Source organism: Fulmarus glacialis, unplaced genomic scaffold (assembly GCF_000690835.1).
Source record: "Fulmarus glacialis isolate BGI_N327 unplaced genomic scaffold, ASM69083v1 scaffold6617, whole genome shotgun sequence".
In the NCBI taxonomy this organism is placed as follows: Eukaryota; Metazoa; Chordata; class Aves; order Procellariiformes; family Procellariidae; genus Fulmarus; species Fulmarus glacialis.
Window position 1 is genome coordinate 12,075 of NW_009224993.1, and position 11,862 is coordinate 23,936.

General features: G+C 42.0%; 1 protein-coding gene across 1 annotated transcript; it reads right to left on the minus strand.

Moving 5' to 3' along the window:
- Positions 1 to 2,140: 2,140 nt before the first annotated feature.
- LOC104080058 (tubulin alpha-8 chain) lies at positions 2,141 to 8,250 on the minus strand. Its single transcript, XM_009582318.1, has 4 exons — positions 8,025 to 8,250; positions 4,820 to 4,968; positions 2,786 to 3,466; positions 2,141 to 2,534 (listed from the first exon to the last, which is right to left on the minus strand). The coding sequence occupies exons 1-4, from the start codon at positions 8,143 to 8,145 to the stop codon at positions 2,241 to 2,243; spliced, it is 1,245 nt and encodes a 414-aa protein (XP_009580613.1). The 5' UTR covers positions 8,146 to 8,250; the 3' UTR covers positions 2,141 to 2,240.
- Positions 8,251 to 11,862: the final 3,612 nt, after the last annotated feature.

Sequence of the window (11,862 nt, forward strand, 5' to 3'; positions counted from 1 at the left end):
CCAATTCCCATCACATAAGCAGTGTTCTAAATAAGGGTAATCCACATGTACAGTAAAAAAACCAGACAGTATCAGCAGAAAACAGAGCATGTCAGCCTCAAATACTGAAATGAAGAATCCCAGATAGAAGAGCCAAATCATTGACAAAAGATCACACTGAAGGCCAGTTCAGAAATCCACTCCTACACAACCCCCTGATACACGTAACTTTTAAAGGAAATTATGGTGCTGGCACTTGCGGCCACACAGCATTCTTCATGATCTGCTAGTAGTACAAGATTTCACACCGGAGATCTAGATACCTGTAAGGCATGAAACAGTCCTTTGCATATTCCTCTTGTGGGCACTACTATTACATTAAAAATCTGAATGCATGCACTGAAATGAAGCCAATCTGACTTGCAATGAATTGACTGTCTCTTGGGTTATGCCTAGCACATTTGCTTAATCATCCAGTAAGAAGGAAAATAAGTTAGTCAACAGGACTTGAAATTCTCTACACTTATGTCTACCCTGGAACATGAAAACACAAGCAAATGAGAAACTCACTGAAAATTTGGACATGTTCAGCTATGCTGAGTGACAGGAGGTGATTTACACAGCATCTATATTCTGCACAAGCCCATGGCTGACAAGACAGTCTGAGGCACTCATCTAGGTTTTAAAGCCTGAAGATTGTTCTTCCCATCTGTATAAAATTGGTAACTTCCATCTCCAATAACTTTGATTAATTTCAAATCAGATTGACTCAACCCAATGGCTACAACACCACAAACGTAATTCAGGACAACAGGTTTTCAGCCTAAGCAAATTACAGGTCAGCCCTTGCAGACCAGGCTATTCTGTTAGACCTTCAATTAACAGCAGCCTGTTAATCTAAATTAAAAGTGATACCCCCATCTAGTAGAATAAGCATACCCAAGTCACAGTTAAAACGGAGGTTAGAGAAAGATTCCCACTTTCCACTTTATGAGTTGATGTCAAATACTGCAGCATTACCTGAGTACTGTAGGTTTCCCATAGAGAAGGAAGTTAAGGCATTTTTCATACCACAGATAAGACTCCTGCTAAGCAGGTATGCGCACCTTCATCAACTAATACAGGCTTCAAGGCTTGGCCTGAATCATGCTCTGCTATTAAATCAGAAGGAATATAAATAAGGTTGAAATAGGATAGGGAGGAATTCTCCAGCTCAAATCTAGCCTCGGAGTCAGACTTTGGTATCCTATAATCACATTCAGTATTCAATTGTCATCTTAACATATTTGCCTACTCCACCTTTGCTCCTTCTGTGGGAGAGATTCCTCAGTCACCCAGCTCCAAGACAGAGTTAGAAACAGTCAGGTTATGTGGTTTGTGGATCACTGCCCCATGTCCCCAAGCCCCCTCTCAGACCATGTAGAAGGTTTCAGACAGAGGCTGTCCACATCTGAAGATAACCTCATTAGCCAAATCCTCGCCTGTTACATCAGCTTACACAGAAGGCAGAAGAAGGATGGTAATTTGCATATCTGAACCCATGGACTAATGACTTCTGCAAAAGAATTAGTTTTAGGGAAAACTAGTGCTTAACCCTGGCCAGCTAACCCAGAGATTTTGCTCCAGACAGCTTCAGGCAAAAGGCTGACTCCACAGAAAGCTGACAGACAGGGACTGCAGTTCCTTTTGTGGGAGGACAAAGCAACACCAGGGCAACAACCACACACGTTCTGACAGAGAAGTGGCAGGTTCCTCATGCTATGGCACACTCATCTTCCCCTTCCAGGTTACAGGCCCATGCTAAGTCTAAGTATAGGAGAAAACTAATTCAAATAGCCTTTGGTTTTAAAGGCGTTGCATCTTTTCTTAAGGGTAATACACAGTTAGTTCCTGTTGCCTCTTGTGACACCAGCTTTAGAGCCTTGAAAAAATGTAGCTAACTAATCTTCCAGCAAAAGCTCAAGCACGTTCTAGTCTTGTATTCGGGGGGGAAATATGCACTATTAGCTCTTCAAATAGCAATGCCTTAAGGACAAGAACTCATCTAACCATAGCATGATTATTTTATTCAGCTATCTTTCTCAGAAAGAAATTCTATCTCCTGGACTACTGACTACTTGCATATAGTTAATGAATGTACATAGTGTTTGGACACTACCAAATGTCTTGATTAAAGAAGTTTATTCCAATTATTTAACATGATTTACACCGCTACTGAAGAGGCAGTAAAATGGCAGACTTGCAATTCACTTTTGTTGTATTTAATATTCTTCACCTTCATCTTCTCCATCCATCGAGTCTGTGCCCACTTCTTCATAATCTTTCTCAAGTGCAGCCAAGTCTTCCCGAGCCTCTGAGAACTCCCCCTCCTCCATCCCTTCTCCAACATACCAGTGAACAAAGGCACGTTTGGCATACATCAGATCAAACTTGTGGTCTAGACGAGCCCATGCCTCAGCAATGGCTGTAGTGTTGCTCAGCATGCACACTGCCCGCTGGACTTTGGCTAGGTCACCACCCGGAACCACTGTTGGTGGCTGGTAATTGATGCCAACCTACATGAAAAGCAGAAGAGACCGTGAGTTTCTTTGTAGCATTTGACAGGGACTATAATTAAAGAAGTCAGATAGTAGTTGAATAAAATGTTTCACTCCCGAGAAAACAGATCTGTATAAGAACTTAAGCCTCCATTTCTCAAAATACAAATCAGGCACCTACAGAACATCTTAATGAGAAAATATACTTCATAAGCCCATGACAGTGAATGAGAAGTCTGTTAAAAAATCATAATGTAACTGAGACTTGCCTTAAAACCAGTAGGGCACCAGTCCACAAACTGGATTGTGCGCTTGGTTTTGATAGCAGCAATAGCAGCATTGACATCCTTGGGGACAACATCCCCACGATACAGCATGCAACAGGCCATGTACTTGCCATGGCGAGGGTCACACTTCACCATCTGGTTGGATGGCTCAAAGCAAGCATTAGTTATCTCGGACACAGAGAGTTGCTCATGGTAGGCCTTCTCTGCCGAAATAATTGGGGAATAGGTTACCAACGGGAAGTGGATACGAGGGTAAGGCACCAAGTTAGTTTGAAATTCAGTAAGATCCACGTTTAAGGCACCATCGAATCTGAGGGAAGCAGTAATGGAAGAGACTATCTGACCAATGAGGCGATTGAGATTGGTGTAGGTTGGGCGTTCAATGTCCAGATTCCTTCGGCAAATGTCATAGATGGCCTCATTGTCAACCATAAAGGCACAGTCGGAATGCTCCAGAGTGGTGTGGGTAGTCAGGATGGAGTTGTATGGCTCAACAACAGCTGTCGAGACCTGTGGTGCAGGGTAGATGGCAAATTCCAATTTTGATTTTTTCCCATAGTCAACTGACAGGCGCTCCATCAGCAGAGAAGTAAAACCTGAGCCAGTGCCTCCCCCAAAGCTGTGGAAAATCAGGAAACCCTGCAAGCCAGTGCATTGATCAGACTGAAAGAGAAAATACATGTGTTAAAGCAATTGTGTAGACATTAAGAATCCCAAAACAAGCTCAAGAAAGACAACTCTGAATTCTGACACATACCAACTGTTCAAGCTTCAGGAAAGTAACATTGAATTTGATTCATCCAATGATCAAGGAACTGCCCCATAAAAAACATTGTATCCTTGGCTATTTTAAGCCCCCCACATATTGGAGGGTGACCTCTCCACTTCAAATTTCTACCTCAAAACCTCCCCTACTCCCAATTCTCAGGCCAAGGCCATTAACAATGACCAAGAACAGCAATAATATTCAAAGAACTACAGACCATCTATCCCTTGTACTGATTTGACATTCTCTACCTGCACAAAAATGGAGCAATCCTGTCCCAGAACTATTGCTATAATCCTCTAAGAGTTGCAAGCATGTAACTCAGTTTAGGGAAGTGAGCTGTCAAAATGTATTACGCTCCATTCCAGTTTAGTCTTCTCAGATGAAGAAATTAGACTGCCTTGTCCTCAGAAAGAAGTGCCCCATGATGCTTGCTTGATTCCCAGGACTGACAGGGACTTCCAACAGCTTGTAAAAAGAAATTACGACCATATTTTTCAGGTCAAAGTACAGCCTGCTGCAAACTTATCTTAGCTTTAATTAGAGACAGTGGCAGCCAAGTGTTAAATATAATACCAGTTTTGATCTGCAAAAGGTGTACTTTTCAGTAAGACTCATTTAGCATTCCTTATTAAAGCACCAGAGGATTTTTTGTGCAATGAGAATTCCTTACCTTTGTGACACAGATTTGGTAAAGTACAAAAGCCCTAAAAAGGGAACTCTAACCTTCTAAGCTGACATCTTCATAAATTTGCCATATGATCAAAATACTGGGGAGCCTGAAACATCCCAACTTACTGATATTTATTCCTTTCCTACTGTTATTACCATACAATTAATTCAGAAATTATAACAGCAGGAAATGCAAACAAAAGTCTAAACCACAGAAGCAAACACTCCTATTTAAACTTCCTTGCAAGAGTCCCAGCCAGAGACCAACCTTGTTCCAGCAGGAACTATGCAAATCATAATTATCTCAGTCCTGGCTTTCTGAAGTTGAACATAAAACTATAAAGTTTTGGGTGCCTCATCAGCATTTTAGGCCACTTGAAAGTCATATCTGACAGGAATAATACAACCATTCTCAGCTGGCTAAGAATAAAAACAGATGCAGACTAAGTCCACAGATTCTCCTACTGTGGAATAAATTAAAGGACAATTTATAGGCCTATGTGTTTTTGATAAGCTAATTTCCTGTAAAACAGGATGAAGAAAGATGTTTAAGAGCCTTCCATGAAGAAGTGTCTTACCAGTTTCCTGATACGCTCTAGAACTAGATCAATTATCTCTTTCCCAACTGTGTAATGACCTCGAGCATAGTTATTTGCAGCATCTTCTTTACCAGATATCAGTTGTTCAGGATGAAAGAGTTGCTTGTATGTCCCATTCCTAACTTCATCTGAGGAGACAAGATTAATGTTATTTATATGAAGTTAGTTTTCTATGTAGACCAGGTTTTTCAAACTTCTGAGGGTGTCCAGAATAAGGTACCTCAACCCTTATAGATAAAAAGCAGCTTAATTTCTACCTATCAGTAGGCAACACAATACTTAGTACAGTCTAAATATTGAATGCCTAAGAAAAATGAAGTTACTGCTTAAGAAACTGTCCCATTTTACACATAAGTTTAAGTTTTTGACCTGCCAGAGCAATTTAAAAGTGGACTGTAGCAGCCACATTATTCTTCCACAGTTTAAGACAACTTAAGGCCCACTTTGCAGATCAGCATCTGAAATACTGCTTTTCCCCCTTATTTTTTTTTCCAAGCCCTCCAGGATTTGCCCTATTGCTTCTGCAGCTGTGGGCAGAGCCTACACTGCTTGCTTGTCCCCTTCTTGCCCGTAATTGTACTTTCTGCCAAGGGTGGAGAATAATGTTCAAAAGGAACAGAAGATGCTCTTATAGAGATATTCAGTTATTCAAATATTGAGCTGTAAGCTCCAGCACAAATGGCTGTGTTATAAAGAAACCGTGCAAACAAACACACAGCATCCCCTACTAGCTACAGATTTGCAGAATGATTTATCTCCACTAGTTATCAGAAATATGTACTTACATCTAGCAGGCTAAAGCTGTGTCCTACCACAAAGGTACAAAGACACTCATCATAGCTTTGTCTCTGGTTTAGCTCAAGCCACTCTTGAGTTGTATGCTAATACAGTACTGCATCCTTTAATTAAAATCAGGTGGAAAGCAAAGAGCTTTATTAACTATAGATGAAGGTGCCTGTTTGCATATATTATTTTTAATCTGAAAGAGTGAGCAAGACAAAGATAAGTAGAATTCAAGATTTAAAAATACAGTTACTATTGGAACCAAATTAGACTGACCAGCTACCACTGCAGTTTGCAATCCAATACTCTAAAGTATTTCCAAGCTGCACCAAAATAAAAACAATTTGGAGAAGTCTCATTCAAAATATATATGTTTCTAAGACCTTCTGCATTACCACTCCCAAGTTATAAAGGGGAAATATGAGTAAAAGGGAAAAATATAGAACTTAAAGAAAAAGATGCTGGTAGGGGGAACATGAGTCAAGACAGAACTTGAAGAGTTAAGAGGATCAGTCATTGGACTATGAAAGCATGCTGGAACAAAGAATTTAGAGCTTAGGGGACAGCTAAATCAAGCTTTCCCCTGGACATGCTATCCTTCATGTTTTTAAGTCTATCTGGGGTAAATTTTTAAAGACTCTTGTGTTAAATTCCCAGACATGTTACTGCTCTATTTCTTGGTGGAAAGTTTGATGGTATTTTACCACATCTACAGACCTGGTGTACATGTACAACAGTCCTGCTGCTTTCACTAAGAGCAGCACTGATCTGGAAGCTCCAGAAATCCCTAGTGTACACATGTAGCAGCTACAGAGCTGCTGTACGCACAACAGATTTTTTTTCTTAAACACAGTGCAGAGGGACATGCTGCATGAATGGGAACAGTCCTAGCCCTGCCCAGGAAACTAGATCAATAATTTTCAAATAAGCAGAGCAGGAATAAAGAAAGAAGGCTAGCCCCCAGAAAGGCACATGATGTAACCTTTAACACAAAACCCTAACTTTTTTAGTATTACCAAGTATTTCATAAGACAGCCTTTTGCCCATACTACATTTGCATCATTTACAAGTGCTGGAACACTACCTTTTACCATTTGTCCCAAGACTCACCAGCTACTCATCCCCAGAGGCAAGGTGAGAGCTTTGTCACCTGTTCTCCCTCACCTCATTTCTCAGCCTTCTCTGGTTGCTGAGAGCCACCACCTGGCCAGCAGCAGAGGAAGCAACAGCAACAGCCATGGGGCTCAAGAAAACAGAAAGCCAGACCTGCAACAGCTCCTGGGGATATTAGTATATGGCCAAGGGTGCTTTGGCTCATTTCAAAGTTATCAGTCCAGCACTCCCACCCTTGACCTGCCCAACAGCCTTCTGCTCTCCTGCAGAAGTTCACTCTACTATATTAGCCACAGAAAGTGGCTCAGGCTGTTACAATGAAAATAAGTTACAAAAGATCCATGGTTTGGGTATATAGTATAGGAGTAGCCTAAGCCTATTCGCTTATCTCCCCTTCCCAACTCTGTGTATTGCAGAAAGATAAACACAGCAACTGCACAAGCACAGGTGACAGAGACCTCCTCTTCTATGAGAGCCCCAAATCACTTCTTAAGGCAAGACAGCCACAAAACCAGCTCCAGCAGAATTACTTCAGGCACACACATTGGTGAGAGTAAAAACTAGATTCATGACTCAAGGAACAACAGTCTTGTGAAACTGGGGTACTCACACTGGGCTGGCAGTGTAGCTAATGCCACAGAATGTGGGATTGGTCAGTGGCTGATACATGGGATCACATCTGAACACTAAGAGCCAGTGTTGCCAGAGCTTGGGATACAACTGATTTTCAGGATAAGAGTGGATTGTTATTCAAAGATAAGGCAGCAGGAAGTTGAAGTGCACATTTGGAAGTCCCCAACTTACGCTAGTGATTGAGACTCATTTCTGCAAGCGCTATTCAAGCTACAGAGTAGAAGATTGTTTTGGGAAAGCACAGGAATCATTCCCATGTACAAAAAGAAATCTGCTTAATGATACATATCACATCTTTTAAAAAGGTTCCCATTGACTGCTGTACACATTATGCCATATTGTTTCAAGAGGTTATAACTGGTTCCTTGCATAGCAAAAGCATGAGGCATGCTCAGAAGACCTGTTTAATTCCACAGGCTGGCAGAAGGTAATACTTAAATTCTTTAGAGCTCCAGAGTGCACATTTACCAGTCTCAATGAACATAAAGCCAAGTATTTTCCATCACTAGGAAGATGTAGGCAAGCTTTACATAGTAAAAATGTAAAGCCCCAAAGCATTTTGCAGGACTAGAGAAATGGATCCCTTAGCCAAAAAATGTGTAATCAAAATCCTACAGCATGTTCCACAGCCCCTTGCACAGGTCACTGTATTTACCTATTACTGCTGGTTCAAGGTCCACAAATACAGCACGAGGGACATGTTTTCCTGCACCGGTCTCACTGAAGAACGTGTTAAAGGAATCATCACCTCCACCGATGGTTTTATCGCTTGGCATGGTACCATTGGGCTGGATGCCATGCTCCAGGCAGTAGAGCTCCCAGCACGCATTGCCGATCTGCACACCAGCTTGACCAACATGGACTGAGATGCACTCACGCTGTGTGGAGAAAAAAGTTGGATCATTCAGCAAAACAGCAGTTTCCTTGTTTAGAAAACATTCAGCACACACAGCTTGAACTCCCATACTGCAAAGCTATTAAAACATTGGCCTTATTGTCTCAGTGTTAGGGGCATTTGGTACAAAATACAACAGAACACAAAAGACTCTCTCAGTCATCATCCACCTCCACCTAGAAAGACCCTTTTGGGCATTGTCATTTTTACAAACTCATTCCTCTTTGTTGTTCTTATCCTCAAGCAGACAGGAAGAGTTTGATAAACTCTTCCAAATCCTTCAGTCAACTCATCTCTTCATAACAAACACTGAATATTTAGAAAAACTAATGACTACACCTGTCACTGGCCTAAGTGTCCAGAAAAGCTTCATCCCCCAGAACTCCAGCCCCAGGAGCCACATAAGCACAGCCACCAGAGGGAGCAAAACCTTCTGCAAGATCCAGGGCCATTTTGTTTAATATACATAAAATTGGAAAAAAATATTCTCCTGATCACTTTAGGGAACTTTGCCATTCTGTAAGAAAGTCTTTGCTTAAGAAAGCCCTTAGTATCACTTCATAAATATGGAACATCAGGCCTCACATTACACTGCTGTATTCAAAGCACTAAACTCCTTAACACTGACAAAACTATCTCATTTAAGCTATGTAGAAAATAGTTCATGTCAGCAAAAGGATCTACTCATACCAATTTATGGATTCCCAAGTTGCCTTTGATGTCCAGAGCATAAACCCAGCTTCCTTAATATTTCAGCATAGGGTTTTGAATATTAAAAGCCAAACCACAATGGAACCATCGCCAAACTCCTGGTCCATCTGTGGCATTTTATATTTAACTTCTAGTTTTGAGTGACTGAGTTAAACACATTCTAGAAGAACCTGCATATAGGACAGTTTTGAATAACAGTCACATTTAACTATGTTCAGACCCTATGACTGGAGGATACAATTAATTTGTCCCCTGAAATTCCAGGATAAGCAGGACCTGGAACTGCCTAGTCCACATCAATAGTCAACACAGGAAAGCAGGAGCAGTCCTTTCAATTTCCTTGGGAACCCCAAGAAATTAAAATCTATATTTGCCAAAAAACCCTATCACCTGTTCTCAACCACAGCACTGAACAGCTGAGAACTGTTGTTTTTCAGCTCCCCATCCACCTAAGCTGTGTATTCAGATATACAGCTTCCAGAAGAGCAATCCACATACTCTCTGCAACCAGCTTTACTCAAAGCTGCTGCCACACTACTCCTCTCCAAGGCCATTACTCCATCGGTCTCCAGGCCAAAGCACTGGGCTTGGCAAGGTACTGCAATGGTAGAGGACAGCCAACCTACACACTGTAAAAAGGGCAACAGGAAAAGCAGCTTCAGCATGCAGCCCAACAAGGCTGCACTGTTGCAGAGAAGCCAGGCCATGGCAATGAATTACACCACATCATCCTTTCAGGAAAGCAGGAGGACAGCCTGCAACTCTTCTACAGTGAGAGGAGAAAGAGTAGAAATATACCACCACTTCAGTCTGGATCCTCACCTGTACTGAGGTCCTATCAGTGAGCCAAGCTTTGTTAGTGAAGATCCTAAGCAGCTGGGGAAGGTCATTGAAAGGAAGCATGTAGGGAGTAGCATGCCCAAGCAAGGTGAACACATGGAAGACAGAAGGCTATATATGAGCTTTCCAGAATCAAACGAACTAGCACCACTACTTCAAACCACACAAAGAAACAGCAATTATTCATGTTCCAAAGAGAAAATTTAAGTCTTTGAAAGTACAACTTGGGCAACACAGCCACAGACCAGGTCCTATAGGTGCCATGTTAAAAGCACAGCATGTTTACTTTGACAAAGTACAAAGTTCAGCACTTGGGGCAGAGTAACTCCCTGCATCAGTACAAAGCAGCAATTAACTGAAATTTTCCAGCCTGAATGTCCAACAGGGCATTCTCATCCTCAGTAAGGCAAACAATGTGCCAGGCTACAAAAGGAGACTCATGGGCCTGAGAAGCCTTCCCTCTGCTCTACAGGAGGGGTTCAGGTCAGATGTTAGGAGGATGATGCTGGGAGATTTGGGTTGGGTGTTAGGAAAAGCTTTGCCAGCAGAGTGGTGCAGCCCTGGAAGAGGTCACCAGCGAGGTGGGAAGGGATCTCCATCCCTGGAGATTTGCAAAACTTGGCCAAAGTCAGTCACAAAAATGTGACCTGGTGCTACTGTTAGCCATGCTTTGAGAGGTCTCTTTCAACTGCTTTCCTGCAACTCTGCCAAGTACTTTTAAGTATTATGTGGCTATTTAATGAAACAAATCTTTGTTAGATGCCAAGAGGCTCTGCCTATTTTGCTCTGCATAGCCTTTTCACAGCAGCAGAAGTCTGACAGTACCAAGAATGCTAAAGAACAGAACAAAATCTGAACCTTGAAAGTATAATCTCCAAGTTGTAAAGACAGGCAAGAAACAACTGTCACACTCATTACACTTCTGGGCCTTTACACATCACTGATGGAAGTTTCATAGTTAATAAGGTTTAAATATGTATTACAGACAGTACTGTAAGTGCTGCATTCAAGGCACAAGTCAGGACACAGAATCCTTAAGTAATTAACATTAAATGCTCTCCCCCACTTACATACACTATTTTCAAGCACAGAATGAGTTTCAGTGAAAAATCCCAGAGAATTTTCCCGGCCCAGCCTGAATCTCTCCAGCCTCTATTACCTCTGTCTCCTTTTGCTATATGATGCATTCCAGCTTAAAAGCACTGGCTTGTCTTCTGTAACTGTCCTTTCGGTAGTTGTAGACTGCTACTAGGTAGCCCCTTGCTATACTCTTTGCCAGGCTGAAGAAACTCCGCTCCCTCCAACTGTACTGGTGGATCATGCTCTAGGTCCCTTGTACTCTCCAGCACAGTATTTCAGGTACAGCTTCATCTGTGTGAAGCTGATGGAAAGCCAAGTTTCATGAGAATGGCTGTACCAGCTCAGACCAAGTTCAACAACATACCATAATGAGGAACATGGTTTCCCTAGGATGAAACTCAAGGGAAACTGCATCCTTTACAGAGGTGAGGGACTGCATTCACACTCTTGATTTGGCTCAATTTAAAAAATGTGGTCATAAACAGTCCCCCATGGAAGGGTAAGAAGAAGATAAGGACATCAACACACCCCTCCAATATTCTCCTAACTTATAACCATTTTCAGTTCAACAAGTATTTCCTATGCATTCACAACCCTACAGAAGCAGTCTGCTACATTTTTTAAATCCATGTAACCTTCTGACACCAACAATCATTTTTCAAAAAGAGATCTACAGGGCAAACACCCACATGGAGAAGGACCTCACGCTTGTCCCAGAGACTCCAACTGACAGCTCCCACTTGTTGTGCTGCACAGCTCAACAACTGAACTCTCTGTCCTCTTCATGATGTCCCAGCCCTTTATCACACCCTTCAGATATCTCTTCAAGGCTGACTCTTAACTTACAAGGTCATTCCACCTCAGCTTTACTCCCCAGCCAGTCTCACAAAGTTCTTAAGGAAATCTCCCCATCAGCCCATTCCCTGACCTCTCCAAACCACCTCACACCACAGCCAGCACCTGACTC

What these genes read in the sequence shown, in the direction of transcription:
- LOC104080058 (XM_009582318.1), bottom strand. Translation starts at nt 8,145, where the DNA reads ATGCCAAGCGATAAAACCATCGGTGGAGGTGATGATTCCTTTAACACG. An exon ending in CCTTGAACCAGCAGTAATAG is followed by an intron (nt 4,969 to 8,024) that starts GTAAATACAGTG and finishes TTGTCTCCTCAG; the next exon opens with ATGAAGTTAGGAATGGGACA. An exon ending in GGTGCCCTACTGGTTTTAAG is followed by an intron (nt 2,535 to 2,785) that starts GCAAGTCTCAGT and finishes CTTTTCATGTAG; the next exon opens with GTTGGCATCAATTACCAGCC.